At 36.9% G+C, this 21,816-nt stretch overlaps 1 protein-coding gene across 1 annotated transcript in view; it reads left to right on the forward strand.

Moving 5' to 3' along the window:
* INTS7 (integrator complex subunit 7) overlaps positions 1-21,816 on the forward strand; it is a 96,752-nt gene that overhangs the window by 41,756 nt on the left and 33,180 nt on the right. Inside the window, exons 8-13 of the mRNA XM_024751099.1 lie at positions 1,006-1,123; positions 3,256-3,390; positions 6,773-6,870; positions 9,151-9,390; positions 10,967-11,104; positions 12,208-12,414. Coding sequence (XP_024606867.1) covers positions 1,006-1,123; positions 3,256-3,390; positions 6,773-6,870; positions 9,151-9,390; positions 10,967-11,104; positions 12,208-12,414 — 936 coding nt within the window. The remainder of the gene's footprint in view (positions 1-1,005; positions 1,124-3,255; positions 3,391-6,772; positions 6,871-9,150; positions 9,391-10,966; positions 11,105-12,207; positions 12,415-21,816) is intronic.

A 21,816-nucleotide genomic window follows, 5' to 3' on the forward strand; every position in this document is an offset into this window, starting at 1 on the left:
CCTGCAGTGGAAGCGCAGTCTTAACCACTGGACCGCCAGGGAAGTCCCTGAAATTTTATTTTTATTTGTTCCCCTAGTCTTTCAGTTTTGCTCATTTTCTGAAACTTTGTGAGAGAATGGGAGTTGGTTTAATTTAACAGGACAGTTATTTGACCATTTACATTACATGCAGTAATGTTATAGAGTCCTAAGAGTAACTATACAGGATGAGCCAAGACTCACTGTACTAGGAACACATATTCAAGGTTAACTACAGTGAAAAAAAAACTAGCATCTTGATTTTGGTAATACTTCAGATCACCTTAAGTCAAGAGTAGAGTAAATGACCTGAAATGGAGGAGGATAGATAGATAGCTCACTCATTTATTAGCTAGATAGAATGCTATACTCTCTACTATTTAAAAAAAAAAAAAAAAATATATATATATATATATATACACACACACACACACACACACATATATACATATGAACTAATATCTGTCAGGTAAGCAAAATATATTGGAGGTTCTGCTTGTGAGGACTAAATAGGGCATAATTCATAGTGATCTTAATAAAGTCATTCATGATGACTTTTTTTTAATAAACTTTATTTTTTAGAACAGGTATAGATCTACAGAAAAATGGAGACTAGTACAGAGGACTCCCACATACCCACATCCAGTTTCCCCAATTATTGATATTTTACATGAGTATGGTATATTTGTTACACTTCAGTGAACCTATATTGGTACATTATTATTATTAACCAAAGCTCATACTCTGTTCTGATTTCTTTAGTTTTTACCCAGTGTCTTTTTTTTGTTCCAGATCCCATGTAGGATACAACATTATATTTAGCTAATGTGTCTCCTAAGGTTCCTCTTGGCTGTGGCAGTTTGAAGTTTTTTATCATGGAAAAAAAGATATAATTTTTCTAAAAAGCTAGAAAATTTAAAACGAGTAGACAGTTTTAAGGTATACTGATGTTTTAACTTCTGTATTCCTTTCTCTTCTGCATTTCAGGCACTCTGTGAATGTGCCCTCCAGACTCCTTATGACAGCTTGAAACTTGGAATGTTGTCTGTTCTTTCCACGCTGTCAGGGACCATCGCTGTCAAACATTACTTCAGCATAGCTTCAGGTAAAGAGAAGAAAGGAGATAATATATGGATAACATGCTAATCCTTTATTCATGTTGATATTTCAAGTCGTTTCCTCTGTAAAGCTTTAAATCAGGAAAGGTTTCAATTTCATATGGTTATATGTTACGAATTTCTTTGAAAATGATTTCTTAACTAATTCCTAAGATAATAAAATCTTGCATCTTTGATCTTAACTCAAGGCTATAGTTTTTCTCAATTTGCCCTTTTTTGCATTATATGTGGATGAAACTATTTTTGAGGGTGCTTAAAATAGCTGGTTTGCTTTTGTATGTCTCTGACTTAAAATGCAAGTGTATTTCAAAGGCCAAGCGGTGGTGAATTTTAAAAGCAAATGTCATGTGCTTCCTTTTAGGCATATGTTATCCTTCCGGAAAATGATTAAAATAAAACTTTACCCCAGTTCAATAATGCTTTCCTCATTGCCTGTTTAATATGATTTAACTCCAAAATGTGTTTGTTAATGCCCTGTGAGGAGCTTGCTTACGTAACAGACTTAAGGCTAAAGTTTTTTGTTGTTTTATACTCTTGGAATGATGCACAAGAAATATAACATTAAGTGGATGAGGAAGACTTTTCTCTTACTAACTTTCTACCTTTTTCTGCTATTGGTTGAACCTTTTGAATCCTGTGAATTTATCTTAGTAAATTGTTTCTAAGTAAAAAAATTGAAAATAATTTTATTCCAAAAACAATTGACATAGAAAAATGCTCACAAATATTATATTTTAAAGGTAGAAATTAGAAGTATCTACTTATCCTGATTATATATGAATTTTTAAATTGTATTGGTGTGCATGGGGGAAAAAGATGTTTTAAAGTATTCCCAAAAGTTAATAATAAGGTCATGCTGGTTTGTGGGTTTGGGGATGATTTTTGTTTTTTTCTTTGGGTTTTTCTGGGTTTTTCCCCAAGTTTTCTTTAACATCTTGATGAGAAAAAAAAGGAAAAAAGTAAGTTCCAAAACATGTTTGTAAATTTATAGATGAGTCTGCATTGTCCATATCACGTGGGCAAGAAAAAGAATGAAGGAAATTACAATTTCCATGGTTTTGTAAAGAGAACTCATAGGTTCATCTTTCAAATGTTTTGCCTATTTAAAAAGCACTGAGGTTTTACCTAAGCTAGTACTTTTATGTCAAGCTGGAAATCGATAAGGTGACCATATGTCCCACACTGCCTGAGATAGTCTTGGTTTATGCCTGTTGTTATTTATGATAGTGTCCTTTTCAGACCTCACAAAATATGATCACCCTTAGTGTAAAAGATTGCAGTTGATAGGAATCATGGAAAAATCAGCAGGGGAAAGGAAGACAGGAATGAGAGACCCCGCTGAGAAGTTGAATGAGCTTTAATCTCCTGATTCTTCCTGAAGCTCACTCACTTATAACTGAGAGCTTCTCTACTATGAATAAAAACATTCACGACATAAACCTTATGTTACAGAATTTCAGGTGTGACTTTTAAAAGTTACTGCAACTATAGGATAGAACTTAACATGTAAAGCACAAGGCCAATGCATAACTAACAGGTTTTATTACCTCCATGGCAAGATGCTTAAAATCTTTAGGCTTCAGTTTCTTCTGTAAAAATAGGTTGTTGAATCAGATGATCCCCGGGTCCTTTCTAGCTCTAAAATAATAAATTCTTATATAAACCTTTTGCAGTATAACTGTGCCAGCAATTGAAGTGGGAACAGCAAACTTAAAACTTTTGTTTCTCTCCTCTCTTTGCATGTAAGGTTTTATTTGACAAGAAGACTTGTAATGACTCCATTTTAATGAGAGACTATTTGAATGCCCAAGATACAATCTATAGTTGTTTTGGCTTTTGCTGTATTCTTTAGTCAGTTTTTATTAATATTTTTGTGGGAAAGTATATTGATTTTAGATTTTAATCATTACAAAACGATTAGCATATACTTATTCTAGGTACCTTGACAGGAGAAAAAGAAGTGGTGATGTATATTGATCATGGGGTAGAGGAAGAAAATTTTGTTGAAATTTATTGTTAGAGACTTTCTCTTGAAAATGATAAAAATGAACCTATAAAATGAACTGATCTGAACTCTATAAATGAATTAAATCTGTACTACTTTTCTCTTCTTGTTTAGGAAATGTGGGTTCTTCCCCTAGATCCTCTGATTTAGTCAAATTAGCCCAAGAGTGCTGTTACCATAATAACAGGGGCATTGCAGCTCATGGAGTGAGAGTCCTAACTAATATTACTGTCTCTTGTCAAGAAAAAGGTAAGTTTGATCAAGACTGATATTATGTATAAACTTTTAGATTGGAGTTTCACCAGAATCCTGTGTGTATTTAGTTTTTTAATCCCTTATTATTTTTAGCCTGTGTGCTTTTATCTATTGGTTGCCTCCTCCTGAATGTTCTTCGGGCAGATTTTCTCAAGACTGCTTAATCCTTGGGGGGAAAAAAAATGAGGGGGCTTCCCTGGTTGGCGCAGTGGTTGAGAATCCACCTGCCAATGCAGGGGACATGGGTTCGAGCCCTGGTTCGGGAAGATCCCATGTGCCGCGGAGCAACTAAGCCGTGCGCCACAACTACTGAGCCTGTGCTCTAGAGCCCACAAGCCACAACTACTGAGCCCACGTGCCTAGAGCCCGTGCTCCGCAACAAGAGAAGGCACCGCAATGAGAAGCCCATGCACCGCAACGAAGAGTAGCCCCCGCTCGCCACAATTAGAGAAAGCCCGCGAGCAGCAGTGAAGACCCAACACAGCCAAAAATAAATAAATTTATTTTAAAAAAAAAATGAGGACTTTAGGATTGGGATTGCGAAATTGAAAGGTTTTATGGAGCATTGCCCATTTCCTCCCAGTGCTTACCTTTGCTTATAACTATCCAGTGGTATCAGTTTGTTCACCTGTAAAAAAAAAAAACCTAGAAAATTTAGGGAAAAAAAAACCATGAAGTTATCGAGTGGCTTAAATAACAGACAGTTTCACCTAGGGGCAAATGAATTAACAGAGCAATGCAAATTAAATTTTCATGGAGTTTATCTCTAGGTATCTATAGCATTAAATGATTTGCACAATCAAGAAGGATGTGCATAGAAAATAATGCATATATTTTATTGTATTCCTAACGTCTCTTGACCCAAACACTTAAGGAAGTTCATGCCGGTGTTCAAAAACAGGAAGTGCATTTTGGATGTTTCATCTGTTACAGTGCTTATTTTGATCTTTGTTAAGAATCAGCAGTCCCTCTTATCCCCACCAGGCTTCAGCACTGCTTGTTACTAGTCCCTTTGTTTTCCTAGCAACCTGACCTTCACTAGACATTGTTTGCCAAGCCCCTATTAGTTATTTGAATAACTAATCTTGTTTTATTTTTCCATAGTAATAAGTATTTTCTACCATTTAACACAGCAAATTGCTGTATGTCCTCAAAGCTGACATATTCATTTATTTATTTATTCATTCATTCATTTATTTTTGGCTGCATTGGGTCTTCATTGCTGTGTGCAGGCTTTCTGTAGTTGCAGCTAGTGGGGGCTACTCGTCGTTGTGGTGCTCGAGCTTTTCATTGCGTTGGCTTCTCTTGTTGTGGAGCACGGGCTCTAGGCGTGCAGCCTTCAGTAGTTGTGGCATGTGAGCTCAGTAGTTGTGGCTCATGGGCTCTGAGCACAGGCTCAGTAGTTGTGGCACACAGGCTTAGTTGCTTCGTGGCATGTGGGATCTTCTCGGACCAGGGCTCAAACCTGTGTCCCTGCATTGGCAGGCAGATTCTTAACCACTGCGTCACCAGGGAAGTCCCAAAGCTGACATACATTAACCTAAATGTGGTTAAGTAATTTATTCAGAACTTTCTAGAAACTTTAGAGAAATTTTAACCCAAAGGTAGTGAAAAGATGGTATAGTACTGCTATTACATGAGACATCTAAAGCGTTCATTTCTTTATGATCTGACTTAAAACATTTATCAGATTAAGTGGGGTCTTGATTATTTCCTAAAAGTAGTTCCACTTGCGTGAGAAAGTTGCATCCTAGGTGAAAATGGACCTGCATAATTTATGTCTTGTTTGGAAGATTGACACATGCTACATGGTTTGCTAGTTTTTTCCTTAGCTAAGCTGGTGACACTGTTTCAGTTAGGCTTTATTTATACCTTTGTGGCTTTAGATCTTGGTTTATTGTATGTGTGTGTATTTTTAAAAAAAATATTAGTTTCAGGTGTACAACCTAATGATTCAATATTTGTATGTATTGTGAAATGATCACCACAATAAATCTAGTTAACATTCGTCACCATACATTGTCATTGTAAAGTTTTTTTTTCTTGTGATGAGAACTTTTAGGATCTACTCTCCTGACAACTTTAAAATATGCAATAGAGTATTATTGACTATAGTCACCATGGTTTACATTACATTCCCATAACTTACTCATTTTATAACTGGAAGTTTGCACCTTTCCACCCCCTTCACCCATTTTGCCCACCCCCAACCTGCTACCCCCCAACTCTGGCAACCACCAGTCTGTTCTCTGTATCTATGAGCTTGGTGTTTGTTTGTTTTGTTCTAGATTCCACATTTAAGTGAGATCATACAGTATTTGGTTTTCTGTGTCTAATTTATTTCACTTAGCATAATGCCCTCAAGGTCCATCCATGGTCACAAATGACAGGATTTCCTTCTTTTATAAAAAATGGCTAAATAATATTCCATTGTGTGTGTGTGTGTGTGTGTGTATGTGTATGTATATATATATATATATATATATATATATACATACACATACACACATACATACCACATTTTCTTTATTCATACATCAGTGGACATTTAGGTTGTTTCTATATCTTGGCTAGTGTAAATAATGCTGCAATAAACATGGGAGTACACATATCTTTTTGAGTTAATGTTTTTGTCTTCTTCAGATGCATACTCAAAAGTGGAATTGCTGGATCATATAATAGTTCTATTTTTAATTTTTTGAGGAACCTTCGTACTGTTTTCTGTTGCGGCTGCACCAATTTATATTCCCACCAACCGTGCACAAAGGTTTCCTTTTCTTTACATCCTTGCCAACACTTATTTCCTATCTTTTTTATAATAACCATTTTAAAAGGTGTGAGGTGATCCCTCATTGTGATTTTGATTTGCATTTCCCTCATAATTAGTGATGTTGAACATCTTTTCCTGTACCTGTTGCCTATCTGTATGTCGTCTTTGGAAAGAAGTCTATTCAGATTCTCTGCCCATTTTTTAATCAGATTGAGTTATTGTGCTGTTGAGTTGTATGAGTTCTTAATATATTTTAAATATTAACAACTGCTTATCAGATACATGATTTGCAAATATTTTCTCCCATTCAGCAGCTTGCCTTTTCATTTTGTTAATGGTTTTCTTGGCTGTGCAGAAGCTTTTCGGCTTGATACAATGTATATATTTTTATAATCTTCAATAAAGTAGTAGAAATATACAAGTCTAAAGATCGCCTTTGCATTTTAGAAGTAATGCCACATGTACTTTTTCAGGAAGGTTAGCTTTATGCATTGAAGTATTTCCTATATTTTAGACTCCTTAATGTTTTCTTCTTCTAAGTGTGTGTGTGTGTGCATTTAATCTTCTCTACTTGACCGCTAAAAAAAATTAGTGTTTTTCCTATAGACCTTTTGGCACTGGAACAAGATGCTGTCTTTGGCCTGGAATCCCTTCTGGTACTTTGTAGTGAAGATGATAGCCCAGGTGCTCAAGCCACTTTAAAGGTGAAAACATCAGTTATTTTAATATAATGCCTATCTTCATTGCCTAAAGTGTGGATTGGCAATCTCTTTGTAAAGGTTCAGATAGTAAATATTTTAAGTTTTGCAAACAGTACACTCTTTGTCACAACTGCTCAGTTCTACTATTGTAGAGAAAAAGTAGCCATGGACAATGTGGTTTTTTTTTTTTTTTTAAAAAAAAAAAAAAAAAAAAAAGGAAGGGTGATGGTGTGGCTGTGTTCCAGTAAAATTTTATTTACAAAAACCGGCAGGATTTGGCCCAAGTGCAAGAGTTTGTCGACTCCTGGCTTAAACAAATATTTGCCCTTGATCTTCACTTTCAAAACTAGCATTTTGACTGTTATTATTCCAAAATATAGGCGAGCTTTGGCCTATTTTGCCGTCAGTTGAAAGTGTTTATTATTATGGCTTGAGGGAAGTTGTGACTTATTTTAGCATGTTAAGAAAAGGTATGATGTAGTCATAATGATGTACAGTAAAGATACTAGTACCATTAAATAAAAGCTGATAATCAAGGGGTGGTGAAGGAAGTAGACAACATGTGACTGGCAAGTCCACAGAATCCCTTTGGAACCACAATACATTTATTTAAAAAGTTTAAAAAGAAAGCAAACCAAAACCTTTCCCAGCAATCATAGGTGTCAATAAAACACTGGACTCAGCACAGTGGGACATATATGGATGGTCAAGAAAAGTCCCTTTGTTAGAGGAGCTCTCCATAAGAGGATACTGATATTTATATAAGGGGTTGTAATACCAAGCAGAATGTCGCAAGTTCCCTGGTAATATAAACAAAAGTGCAATTCTAATTGAGAGGACAGAGTGGGGAGTGATTAATTTCAACTAAGGGTATTAGGGAAGACTTGAACAAGTAGATGTCATATGAATTAAGCCTTGAAAGACAGGGTAGAATTTCAGTATTGAGGAAGGATCATTTGAACCTGAAGGACCACTGTTATGAAAGACAGGAAAGCAGAAATGTACCTGTTATGTTGGAAGAGTGATAAGTAGCCCACTGTGGCTGGTTGAGGTAAAGGGAGATTAGAAGGTAGTTTGTAGCTCCATCATGGGGGATATCAAATGTCGGGCTGAGGAACTTTGGCTTGATTCTGTAGGTAATGAGATCTTAAAATTTTGAAGTAGTGACCATGCTCTAACTTTTGTTATAGCTATTATTGTTATTTAAATATGTCTATTATGTACCAAACTTTGTTGAAGGCTTATATATACATCTTTCACTGTTTACAATAACCCTAACTAGTGAAATTTGTATTCCTCTTATAGTCATGAGGAGATTAAGCCTCAGAGAGATAAAATAACTTGTTCACACACACTTAGTCAAGGGCAAGCTGACCTTAAACTCTGGGTCTGTCAGACCCTAAAGACATGATTATTCTTCCTAACACACTGAAAGCTACATGGTTGTAGCGTGAAGGATGGATTAATGGGCCCATCTTTTCAAGAGATTGGAATTAGGGAGACATTTATGTTGTAGTAGAGAGAATGAAAGGGAGCTAAATAGATGGGTATTAGAGACTTGACAAAAGTAGAAATGACTAGGTTTAGCAACCTGTTGGCTATGTTAGTTAGAGGACTTCTGGGTTTCTAGTTTTGATGGCTGGGATATTAGGGATGTGATTAACCGGCCTGCATAGAAGCTCTGAGACCAACTGATATTTAGATTTCTGTTGAGAAATAAGAGAAAATTAGAAGCCTCCTCCCCACTTCAGTGTGCTGAAGTCACCTAGGGCACCTTTTTTAAACTGCAAACTTTCAGTAACCCAAACACCAGGAAAAAAAAGGTTAATTCATTAAGTTTGGGATGGATAGGGCCCAAGAATCTGTATTTTAATTAGCATCCTAGGAGATGCCATTATGGGTAAGTTTACAAACCACACTTTAGAAGCAGTTCTTGAAAAGTAATGAAAGTGCAGTAATATGACATTCAGTTTGGCATTTATTTGGCCTTTTCAGCATTATTCCTTATGATGTTCATCTCAAGTCTTAGACTGAATAGTCTTAGATTAAAATGAGTGTTTAATGTACCATCCTGTCTTATTATTTTAGTTTTAAACATGGCACACTTGCAGATCTTAATATGGGATTCAGTGTCATGTGTTTCTTATTAAGAAAAATGTCATGCCTACAAAAAACCCTTTTCCTTGATTTTTCCTAGTAACTTGTAGAGAGTTACTTTCTTTAAAGCTTCACTTCATATGAACCTGCAGAATGTAACTGGTCCATCTTCTATTCAATATGCAGATCGCTCTGAATTGTATGGTGAAGTTGGCCAAGGGTAGGCCCCATCTCAGCCAGTCTGTAGTTGAGACCTTGTTGACTCAGTTGCACAGTGCTCAGGACGCTGCCCGGATCCTGATGTGCCACTGCCTGGCCGCCATTGCCATGCAGCTGCCTGTGTTGGGCGATGGAATGCTCGGTGACCTCATGGAGCTCTACAAGGTGATCGGACGATCAGCCACAGACAAGCAACAAGAACTTCTGGTAAGGAGCCACTTTTTGAACCTGCTGTGGAAGAATAGGATCTGGTCTAGTGGGAATTACTTTCAGAATTCCACAGGTTAAAGTAATTAGCTGAGACCAAGAGCATGCTGATGTCAAAATAGGGTTGGGACCTGGAGCTTTATACCATTTCCTCTTTTGGTATAGAAAGCCCTATTTAGTTCACAGGTAAAACTGCTTTCTTCCTAAGCCCTGTCAAATCAGCTTAGTGTAGCCAAAGCCTTCAATCTGATATTTTTGTTTTATTACAAAGGACAAAATGAAAATGAAGGTTTTTTTCTTTTTTAATATAAGACAAATAAATAATGAACCAAACCGTGTATTGTACTTCCAAAAATGTAAGTTAAAGACCTAGTGATATCAATGACCATAAATTAACCCAATTCCTCTTTGCCAATCCAGGACCTCTTTAGCTGTTTAGGATCCAGTTTAGGTTTCAGTACAGTCTGGGGGCTGGGAAAGGTACATGCTTAGAAAAAAACAGAAGGTGTGGAAGCTGTATAATAATGTTTAGTTGAAAGTTCTCCAGGGCTGAGAGTAGACTACGTTCTAAATATGCATAAATTATATGTAAGCTTTAAAGTAGCCACTCCATATTGTTTGTGGTCATCTGGCTTTATGGCTTGGGAAAAAAGCTTAGTGAAATTACTTACTCAAGCCCATTTTATGTTTAATCCTGCAGGGGGCATTGTGTAAAAGATTGCCCCCATTTCATCATTTGCTATCAGTAAAGGTTACCCAGATGACTAAGTGACAGTCGTCGTGGGAATCAGGCAGTTTTTACAGTATGTATGGATCCTTGTATGTATCAGCTTTGGGATACTGAGAAGCAGTTAGCCAAGTTTATTTTTCATTGAAGCAGCATTTTCAATTAATGTTTTTTATTGCTTTTTTCTTAGTACTACTTTAAAGCAACTTTAAATTATGAAACATAATATTCAGAAACACATAAGGAATAATATGATGAAAGCTTTTGCATCCATCACCTAGGTTGAGAAAAAAGTGTTACTAGTACACTTGACTTGTACCCCGCTGTGTATCTCTCTGATAGTGTCGTCTTCCTTCCTATCAGGATAGGTAGCCACTCTCCCGAATTTGGTGTTTGTCATTCCCATGCATGTTGTTATATATTTACTACCTTAGTATATATCCTAAGTGATATGCAATATTTTGGGCATATTTTTAACTTTGTGTTCTCATACTGCATGTAATCTTTTGCATTTTGCCTATTTTTGCCTGTTTTTGCCTGTTTTGTATGAATCGTCTATACTGATAAGTGTATTTCTAGTTTATCCACTTCACTGCTCTATAGTATTTCATTGTGTGATTATATCATAGTTTATCCATATTTATGGGCATTGTTTCTAATTATTTGCTGTTATACACAATGCTCTGAGCAAAGGAATAAAGTGGAAATTTTATAAATGTCAAAGGAAGACAAATTTTGTTCGTTTTTGATAGGCTCTAATTAGTTTTTAACGCTTTTGGGTAAAGTTATCTTTGACATTGCATAGAGTTAATGATTTTCTTGACTTTCTTACTTCTTGCTCGATGTTAGGTGAGCTTGGCCACTGTGATTTTTGTAGCCAGTCAGAAAGCACTGTCTCCTGAAGTAAAGGCAGTAATTAAGCAGCAGCTTGAAAGCGTCTCCAATGGATGGACTGTATACCGAATTGCCAGACAGGCATCCCGAATGGTACGTAGTATCCTTCTATGTGAACTGGGTTGGTGAAAATGGCAGATTACGAACCTTAGGTTGTGTGATTGTTACTCCTAGTCAAAACTAAAGATGAAGGTAGAAGTACTTTTTAGTCATGCGATTAAAAGATGATGAAGGAAAGGACCTAATTTTTAACATATACACAGAGAATGGTATATATGTTGTTATGGGGAAGTTCCATGGGAATTCCAAAAATATGAGCTCTATCTGGCTCATAGGTTGTTAGCAGCACTTTCATTTTGTCCTGTGCTCCCGTAAGCACAGCTCCCTCCCACCCACGTTTATATTCTCCCCTTTCAGTACACCATGTCGTTCTTCCCTTTCCCTCTCCAACTTCATCATTCTTATGTGGAAACGGGAAAGTTTTAGTCTTCTGTTCCCTCTCAACCATATGGAAATCCTAACGATTTTTATTAATTTTGTTTGAGAGGAAATATAGAGCTTGGATAGTATAGAAATTCTTTGGGGATAAGTCCAGAGAACAAAATTTGAGAAGCATTATTCTAGGTGATTGAAGCACATGTTCACATTTTACAGTGTTTCTCAAATGGGAGAAGAAGCACTATTGACAGGATATTTCTTTATTATACCCAACTGTCCCAAGGATCCAAGCACTGCAAGACAGTGAGCTTCCCTCGCCCCCATGCATTAAAAGGCATTCACATCCTCCCACAACTACCCTTCCCTCAGTCGTTTCCAGAGGGCGCAGGGCTCCTCTTGGTAATCGCTTGATGGAACTTAACTGCAGTTCTCCCCACCCCACTAAATAGCTCATACAAAATGACATACAATAAGTATTTATACTTTCTATATTTTGAACTAAAGTTCTAGACATGGGTTATAGTTACTTCCATTCATTTTCTCTTTGGCACTGTTTTGGTAAAGAACTTCAGTCATTATGTTACATAAAAGCAGCTCAGCATGTTTTCTCTGAAGAAATACTTAGACTGAGTCTCACAGAGTTATAATGTGAGGAGTGATTGTTAAAACTTATCCAAGGTTTGGGTTTCTCTTTTAGCTGCTACATCAACTAATTCAAGTGTAAGAACCTCATTATCCTCCCCCCCTTTTTTTCTTAGGGTAATCACGACATGGCCAGAGAGCTTTATCAGAGTTTGCTGACTCAGGTTGCCTCAGAACATTTCTACTTCTGGCTGAATAGTTTGAAAGAGTTCTCACATGCAGAACAGTGTCTCACTGGGTTGCAAGAGGAACATTATAGTTCAGCACTTTCTTGCATTGCTGAGTCTTTAAAATTCTACCACAAAGGGATTGCTTCCTTAACGGTAAGTTCTCTTAATTCTCCTTTGGTGATGATGACTTGTGTGACAATGGTCTCCCTTTTCTTTTGGGGCTTATCCTCTTTTAACCTTGAAAAACCTGCTGATATATATGTATTTGGCAGTATTACAAGAATAAATAGGACATGGAAGTAGATCATTAACCCCTCCCCCACTTTTTAACATTCATAGATTGGTGAACATTTATCATTTTGTTTTTATCAAGTATCAGGTACACATGTGAAGAGGATTGCTGAATCCATGCAGGAAGTATAAAGTGGAGATAGGGTCCTCCCTTTCCAGACTCCTGTTAGTAAGACCCCAGCCTGGGTGACTGCTACCGTCAAACATAAACCCTCGACCCCATCTCATACCTGGCAACTACTCACTAAGAGACTAGAGTTTCTTGCTTTGTAAATAAAGAAGAAATTATGAGGGATGCTAATGTCTCACCTTTTATCCCACTGTGATATCCTCCTATTCCAAATTAACAGTCAGCCAGCTACTATTCCCTTTTTTTTTTTTCCCAAGAAAGAAAGGGTGTAGCAGAGAGAGCAGATCCTTAACACTTCCTTGAAACTAGTTATATTCCTAAGAATCTGTTCCCTAAAATGTGCATTTCCTGTATTAATGCAAGGACTTTTTCCCCTTAAGAGTAAAGAGTTTATGTAATCAGCATTAAACATGTTTAAAGTATTGTCACATGACTTTAAAAATTGTATATATTTAGATGGGGCCATAAAACTTTTGCTACTTGTTTTTTTTGGTGGTTTTTTTTGTTTTTTTTTTTTGTGGTACGCGGGCCTCTCACTGTTGTGGTCTCTCCCGTTGCGGAGCACAGGCTCCGGACGCGCAGGCTTAGCGGCCATGGCTCACTGGCCCAGCCGCTCCATGGCATGTGGGATCCTCCCGGACCGGGGCACGAACCCGTGTCCCCTGCATCGGCAGGCGGACTCTCAACCACTTGCGCCACCAAGGAAGCCCTACCTCTTTTATATTTATCACATAATCTAAAATATTTTTAATGGTGGGCCATGCAAAGAGAAATGTTTCAAAGTAGAACAAAGAATAAACAGATGTCACAAAAGAGACAGACTATTCAGATTACTGTGGGTACATATCTTTTGAAGAATGATTTATTAACTGCCATTTTAAAACAGGAACATAGGAATGGCTGCCCTCCATTTTAAGGGGTAGCACTGACTGCAGTGATTCTCTCCTCTTGATTATCTTAGGAAAAGATTGTTGTTGCCTATATCAGGCTAATAAATACCTTAGAAAATGAAAAAGTACAGTTATTGCCTCTGATCAGTAGGGTAATTTCATTTTCTAGTTGATGTGGAACAGAAAATTGTTAATCATGAAGTACAGTAAATGGTAAGAACTGTGAAACAGGCTCACAAAACAATGAGGCAGATAGAATTAATATTATGAAAAATCCCATTGAATATTTAATAGTCTTTTAATGATTTGTGTGTATGTGTGTTTAATGAGGCTTGGCAGTAATTAAGGACTGAATTCTGATGTAGGAAGAAAGTACCCAGTTGACAGAAGGCCCTTGTCTTAGTCTCTGTTCTGCCATTAACACAGGCAAGGGCAGGTTATTGGGCCTCAAATCATCTTTTGAAATGGAGTTCCTTTATTCAACACTGTAAGCACTTGCTATGTGCCAGACACTGCTTTGAGGATAAAAAGAAATCAGGAAATGATTCTCCACTTGAGAATAGTCTGAAAGGGAAGGCAGTATGATCCATACAATCATTTGGAACTTCTCACATTTCTGATTGTACTGTACTATCAGGGTTTGGTTTTGTTTTAAGGTTTTTAGAAAACCTGTTCAATTGACAAGTATGGATTTGACGGTAGCTTTCTGTCTTTTTAACGAAGATGATTTGAGCATGAATTGCCCTTTTACTCTCTGACACATGAATGTTCTAATTTGAGGTTGTCAGCTATGAGGATTATACTTTTTACCTTCTTCAACCAAACTAAAGAGAAGTTAAAAATTCTGTGCTTGTGGGGCCGCTATGGCGATGTTGGGTGCCTAATTTCCCAGTGCAGTGATTAATGATAGTTATCTTGCTTCTTAGAAATAAAAATTGTAAGAAGTGTTTGTATTAGTTTTCCATGGTGTGTAACAAATTACCACAAATTTAGTGGCTTAAAACAACACCCATTTATTATTTTACAGTCTCTATGAGTCAGAAGTCCAGGCATGACTTAACTGGGCCCTCTGCTCATGTTGTCACAGAGTTGCAATCAAGGTGTCAGCCAGGGCCAGTCTTGTCTGAGGCCTGGGCTCAGGGTCCTCTTCTAAATTCGTGTAGTTTTTGGCAGGATTTATTTCCTCACAGCCGTAAGACTTGTGGAAGCTTCAGGGCCCACAGGAGAATCTCTTACCTTCAAGACCCTCTTTTAATGGACTCACCTGATGAGGCGAGATCTACACAGAATAATTTCCCTTTTGATTATAAAGTCAGCTCATTAGGGACCTAAATTACATCCTCAAAATCTATTACCTTTGTCATATTCCATTAGATAGAAGCAAGTTACAGGTTCTACCCACACTTTAAGGGAGATATATAAGGTGTGGAGACTGGGGCGGGGGTGGGAGTGGTGGCATGAGTTAGAGGAACGATTTTAGCAATCTGCCTACAATGGTGGGTTTTAAATTTATTTTTTATTTTATTAAATATTGAATAGGTATGATATCTACATATATATTATGTGAGGTATATAAAAATATCAAATATCCAAGTGTACCTAGCACTCAGTTTAGGAAATGGGATATTACCATTTTCTTTAAAATTCATGTGTGCCCCTCCATGTTTGTATACCAGTTCCCACCTCACAAAGGTAACCACCATACTGAATCCTTTTTTTTGGTAAGTTTGTTTGATTATTTATTTTTGGCTGTGTTGGTCTCCATTGCGGCGTGCGGCCTTCTCATTGCCGTGGCTTCTCTTGTTGTGGAGCACAGGCTCTAGGCGCGTGGGCTCAGTAGTTGTGGCACGTGGGCTCAGTAGTTGTGGTGCACAGGCTTAGTTGCTCTGCAGCATGTGGGATCTTCCCGGTCCAGGGCTTGAACCCGTGTGCCCTGCATTGGCAGGTGGACTCTTAACCACTAACCACTGCGCCACTAGGGAAGTCCCCATCCTGAACCTTGTATGTACCATTCCCTTGCCTTTCTTTACAATTTTAACATGCTTTTCTTTAACTCTTAAGGTATTGTTTTATGTTGCTTGTTTTTGAATTTTATATAAAAAGGAATCATGTATTTTTCTTTGACTTGCTTTGGTTATCTAAATTATATTCCTAAGATTCATCCATCTTGTTGCATAAAGCTTTAGGTCAGTTTCACTGCTGTATACCCATGTATTATATGATTATACGTCAATTTATTTTCCCATTCTAATGTTGATGGAAATTTTGATTTTTCCAGTTTTTTGTTATTAAAACATTACTGCTGTGAACATTCTTGGACATATTTTGATGCACCTATGTAAAGGTTTCTCTGGGATACTGATTCTCAACTGGGGATGATTCTAGCTCCATTTGGCAATGTCTGGAGACATTTATGGTTGTCACAACTCACCAAGATGTTAGTGGCATTTAGTGGGTAAAGGCCAAAGATGCTGCTGAACATCCAGCAATGCACAGGACAACTCCCCTCAACAAAGAATTATTTGGTCCAAAATGTCACTAGTATACTGAGATTGAAAACCCTTCTCTAGGGCAGTACTCAGTCAGAACTATGTATCTGCCCCCTGCTCCAATTTAGAAATGTGTGAGGATGTTTCTGTTTGTCCCAGTGATAGAGGGGTTGGAGGGACTGCTGTTGGCCTAATGCTCAGTGGCTGGAGATGCTTAATCTCCAGAAATGCTGAGGATACTCCTGCTCCTATTAAGAGATACCGATCTAAAATACTACCTTGGAGTGGAATTGCATAAGGTATATACATCTTCAATTGACTAGCTAATACCAGGAGTTTTTCCATAGTGGTTTTACAAATTTACAATCCTTCCAGTAGTGTATAAGAGTTCCTGTTACTCTACATTTTCCCCCTCACTTGGTATGTTCTGGAAGTTATGATTGGAGTTTCCCAAATTACTAATACAATTAAACTTTATATATCTATATATTTGAGGTATGATTGATATATAACATTGGATTAGTTTCAGATGTGCAACACGACTTGATATTTGTATATATTGTGAAATCACTACAGTAAGTATGGTGACAGTTAACATCTGTCACATACATAGTTAGAAAATTTTTTTTTCTTGTGAAGAGGACTTTTAAGATCTACTCTTTTAGCAACTTTCAAATATTCAATATAGTATTTAAAAAAATTTTTTTTTCTTCCAGTTTTACTGAGATATAATTGACATACAGCACTGTATAAATTTAAGGTGTACAACATAATGATTGACATACATACGTCATGAAATGATTACCATAATAGGGTTAGTGAACATCCATCATCTCATATAAATACAACATTAAAGAGATAGAAAAAACAACTTTTCTTCTTGTGGTGAGAACTCAGGATTTTACTCTCTTAACAACTTTCATATATATCATACAGCAGTATTAGTTATCTTTATTGTGTTGTATTTATATCCTTATATCGTTATATCCTTAAGACTTACTTATAACTGGAATTCTGTACCATTTGACTGCCTTCGTTCAGTTCTCCCTCCCAACCCCCACCCAGCCTTCCACCTCTGGTAGCCACAAATTTGATCTACTCTTCTATGAATTTGTTTGTTCATTTGTTTATTTACATTTAATGACCTATGAAATTCAGTTCCTAATGCGCAGCATACCGATTCAGTATTTGTGTATATTTCAAAATGATACTATGGTAAGTCTAGTTGTCATCTGTCACCATACAAAGATGTTACATAATTATTGGCTATATTCCCCATATGGTACATTACATATCTGTGGTTCATTTATTTTGTAACTGATAGTTTGTACCTCTTAATCTCCTTTATCAGTTTCCTCTCCCCACCCTCTTCCCCTCTGGCAACCACCTCTTCTATCTGTGACTCTCTTTCTGTTTAGTTATGTTTGTTCATTTGTTTTGTTTTTTAGATCATACAGTATTTGTCTTCGTCTGTCTGATTTATTTCACTTAGCCTAATATCCTCTAGGTCCATCAGTGTTGTCACAAATGTCAAGATTTCATTCTTTTTTATGGCTAATATTCCATTGTGTGTGTGCATATATATATATATGTATATATATATATATGCCACACCTCCTTTATCTATTTTTCTCTTTATGGACATTTAGGTGGCTTCTGTATCTTGGTTATTGTAAATAATACTGCAGTGAACATAGGGACGCATATGTCTTTTTTAATTAGTGTTTTTAATTTTCTTTGGATAAAAACCCAGAAGTGGAATTGTTGGATCCTGTGGTAGTTCTGTTTTTAATTTTTTGAGGAACTTTCATACAGTTTTCCATAGTGACTGCACCAATTTATATTCCCACCAGAAGTGCACAAGTTTCCCTTTTCTCCACATCCTCTCCAACACTTGTTACTTGTGGTCTTTTTGATGGTAGCCATTCTGACAGGTGTGAGGTGATATCTCATTGTGGTTTTGATTTGCATTTCCCTGGATGAGCATCTTTTCATGTGCCTTTTGACCGTCTGTGTGTCTTCCTTGGAAAAATGTCTATTTAGGTCCTCTGCCCAATTTTAATTGGATTTTTTGCTTTTTTTTAATGTTGAGTTCTCTGTATATTTTGTATATTAACCCCTTGTTAGGTATATTGTTTCCAAATATCCCATTCAGTAGGCAGCCTTTTTGTTTTGTTGACAGTTTCCTTTGCTGTGCAAAAGCTTTTTTAGTTTGATGTAGTCCCATTTGTTTATTTCTGCTTTTGTTTCCCTTGCCTGAGGAGGCATAACCAAAAAAATATTGCTAGGTAAGACAGAGGATACTTAGCTCAATAAGACAGTATTCTGTCAAAGAGTGTACTTCCTGTTTTCTTCTAGAAATTTTATGGTTTCAGGTCTTACATTTAAGTCTTTAACCCATTTCGAGTTTGTTTTTGTATGTAATGTGAAAAAGGAGTCCAATTTGATTCTTTTGCATGTAGCAGTCCAGTTTTCCTAACACTATTTATTGAAGATGCTGTCTTTTCCTCATTGTATATTATTGCCCCCTTTGTTGTAGATTAATTGACCATATACGTGTGGGTTTATTTCAAGGCTCTCTATTCTGTTCCATTCATCTATGTGTCTGTTTTTGTGCCAAAACCATACTGTTTTGATTAATGTAGTTTGTTTGTTTTGTTGGGGTTTTTTTGCGGTACATGGGCCTCTCACTGCTGTGGCCTCTCCCGCTGCGGAGCACAGGCTCCGGACGCACATGCTCAGTGGCCATGGCTCATGGGCCCAGCCGCTCTGCAGCACGTGGGATCTTCCCAGACCAGGGCACGAACCCGTGTCCCCTGCATTGGCAGGTGGACCCTCAACCACTGCGCCACCAGGGAAGGCCTGATTACTGTAGTTTTGTAGTAGAGTTTTAAATCAGGGAGTGTGATACGTCCACCTTTGTTCTTCTTTCTCAAGATTGTTTTGGCTGTTTGGAGTCCTGTAAGGTTTCCATATGAATTTTAGAATTATGTGTTCTAGTTCTGTGAAAACTGCCATTTGATATTTTGATAGGGATTGCATTGAATTTGTAGATTGCCTTGGGTAGTATAGGCATTTTAACAATATTAATTCTTCCAAGCTATGAGCATAGCATATCTTTGCAGTTTTTGGTGTCATCTTCAGTTTCCTTTATTAATGTCTTACAGTTTTCTGAGTACAGGTCTTTTCCCTCCTTAGATTTATTCCCAGGTATTTTAAATTCTTTTTGATGTGATTATAAATGGTATTGTTTTCTTAATTTCTTTTTCTGATAGTTTGTTTTTTAGTGTATAGAAACAGAACAGATTTCTGTGTATTAATCTTGTATCCTGCAACTTTATTGAATGCATTGATGTGTTCCTGTAGTTTTTTGGTAGTGTCTTTAGGATTTTCTATATATAAAATCGTATCATCTGCAAACAGGGACATTTTTACTTCTTCCTCTCCAATTTGGATTCCTTTTACTTCTTTTTCTTGCCTGATTGCTGTGGCTAGGACTTCTAATACTATATTGGATAAAAGTGGTGAGAGTGGGCATCCTTGTCTTGTTCCTGATCTTAGAGGAAATGCTTTCAGCTTTCCACCATTGAGTGGAGAACAAGCTGTGGGCTTGTCATATATGACCTTTATTATGCTTAGGTATATTCCCTCTATACCCACTTTGTGGAGAGTTTTTATCATAAATGGATGTTGAATTATGTCAAAAAGCCTTTTCTGGATCTGTTGAGATGATCATATGGTTTTTATTCTTCAGTTTGTTAATATGGTGTATAACATTGATTTTTGAACCATTCTTGCATCCCTGGCATAAACCTCACCTGATCATGGTATATGATCCTCTTAATGTATTGTTGGATTCAGTTTGCTGATATTTTATTGAGGATTTTTGCATCTGTGTTCATCAGTGGTATTGGCCTGTAATTTTCTTTTTTTGTGGTATCTTTGTCTGGTTTTGGTATCAGGTGGTGCCAGCCTCATAGAATGAATTCAGAAGCATTCCTTCCTCTGCAGTTTGGAATAATTTGAGAAGGATAGGTGTTAATTCTCTTCAAAATGTTTGGTAAAATTCACCTGTGAAGTTATCTGGTGCTGGACTTCTGTTTGTCAGCAGTTTTTTAAATTTCCAATTCAGTTGCATTACTGGTAATTGGTCTGTTCTTATTTTCTGTTTCTTCCTGATTCAGTCTTGGGCAATTGTACATTTCTAGGAATTTGTCCATTTCTTCTAGGTTGTCCCTTTTATTGTTGTATAATTGTTCATAGGAATATCTTATGATCCTTTATATTTCTATGGTGTGGGTTGTAACTTCTTTTTCATTTCTTATTTTATTGATTTGGGCCTTTCTTTTTTTTCTTGATGAGTCTGGTGAAAGGTTTGTCAATTTTATTTATATTTTCAGAGAACCAGCCATTAGTTTCATTGATCTTTTCCATTGTTTTTTTTAGTCTCTATTTCATTTATTTCTGCTCTGATCTTTTCCTTCTATGATTTCTTTTGTGTATGCCTTTTGAGAGTGGAGTCTCTATTTCCCACTGTCCTCTGGCTCACCCCAAAATAAGCCCTGCTGGCCTTCAAAGCCAAGCATTCTAGGGGCTCCCGGCTGGGAAGCCCAGTCCCGGCTGGGACTCAAAGCCCTTGCTTTTTGAGGAGAACCTCTGCAGTTTGTAATTAGCCTCCCATTTGTTGGTCACCAACCCGGGGTATGGATCTTGACTATACCATATTTCTACCCCTCCTACCCATCTCTCTGTGGTTCCTTCTTTACATCTCTAGCTGTAGAAGTTCTTTTCTGCTAGTCTTCGGGTCACTTTCATTGATACTTGCTCTGTAAATAGTTGTAATTTTGATGTGCCTGTGGGAGATGAGCTCAGGGTCCTTCTACTCTGCTATCTTTGCCTCTCCCTCACAATATAGTCACCATGCTGTGCATTACATCCCCATAACTCATTTATTTTATGGCTGTACTTTTTGACCCCGTTCACCCATTTCATGCACTTCCCTACCCCCACCTCTGGCAACCATCTATCTGTTCTCTGTATCTATGAGCTTGGTTTTTGTTTTTAGATTCCACATATAAGTGAGATCATTTGGTAATTGTCTTTCTCTGTCTGACTTATTTCACTTAGCATAATACCGTCTAGATCCATTTGTGGTGTTACAGATGGCAAGATTTTATTCTTTTTTATGGCTGAATAATACTCCATTTTGTGTATATATACCACATTTTCTTTATTTATGTATCAGTGGACATTTAGATTGTTTCCATATCTTGGCTATTGTAAATAGTGCTGCAGTGAATATGGAGGTGCAGATATCTTCTTGAGTTAGTATTACTGTTTTCTTCAGATAAATACCCAGAAGTGGAATTGCAGAACCATATGGTAGTTCTGTTTTTAATTTTTGAGGGACTTCCATACTGTTATCCATAGTGGTTGCACCAGTTTACATTTCTACCAGCAGTGCACCAGGATTCCCTTTTTTCCACATCCTTGCCAACACTTGTTATTTCTTGTTTTTTTGATAATAGCCATTATAAAAAGTGTGAGTTGAATTTTGTGCTTGTGGTTTTGATTTGCATTTCCCTGATGATTAGTGATGTTGAGCCTATAGGGCATCTGTATGTCTTTGGAAAAATGCCTATTCAAATCTCTGCCCATTTTTTAATTGGATTATTTGTTGTTGTTGTTTTACTATTGACTTGTATGAGTTTTTAAATGTATTTTAGGTATTAACCCTTTACTAGATACATGATTT

The sequence above is a fragment of the Neophocaena asiaeorientalis genome, unplaced genomic scaffold (assembly GCF_003031525.2).
Source record: "Neophocaena asiaeorientalis asiaeorientalis breed wild unplaced genomic scaffold, Neophocaena_asiaeorientalis_V1.1 scaffold67, whole genome shotgun sequence".
NCBI classification, from domain to species: domain Eukaryota; kingdom Metazoa; phylum Chordata; class Mammalia; order Artiodactyla; family Phocoenidae; genus Neophocaena; species Neophocaena asiaeorientalis.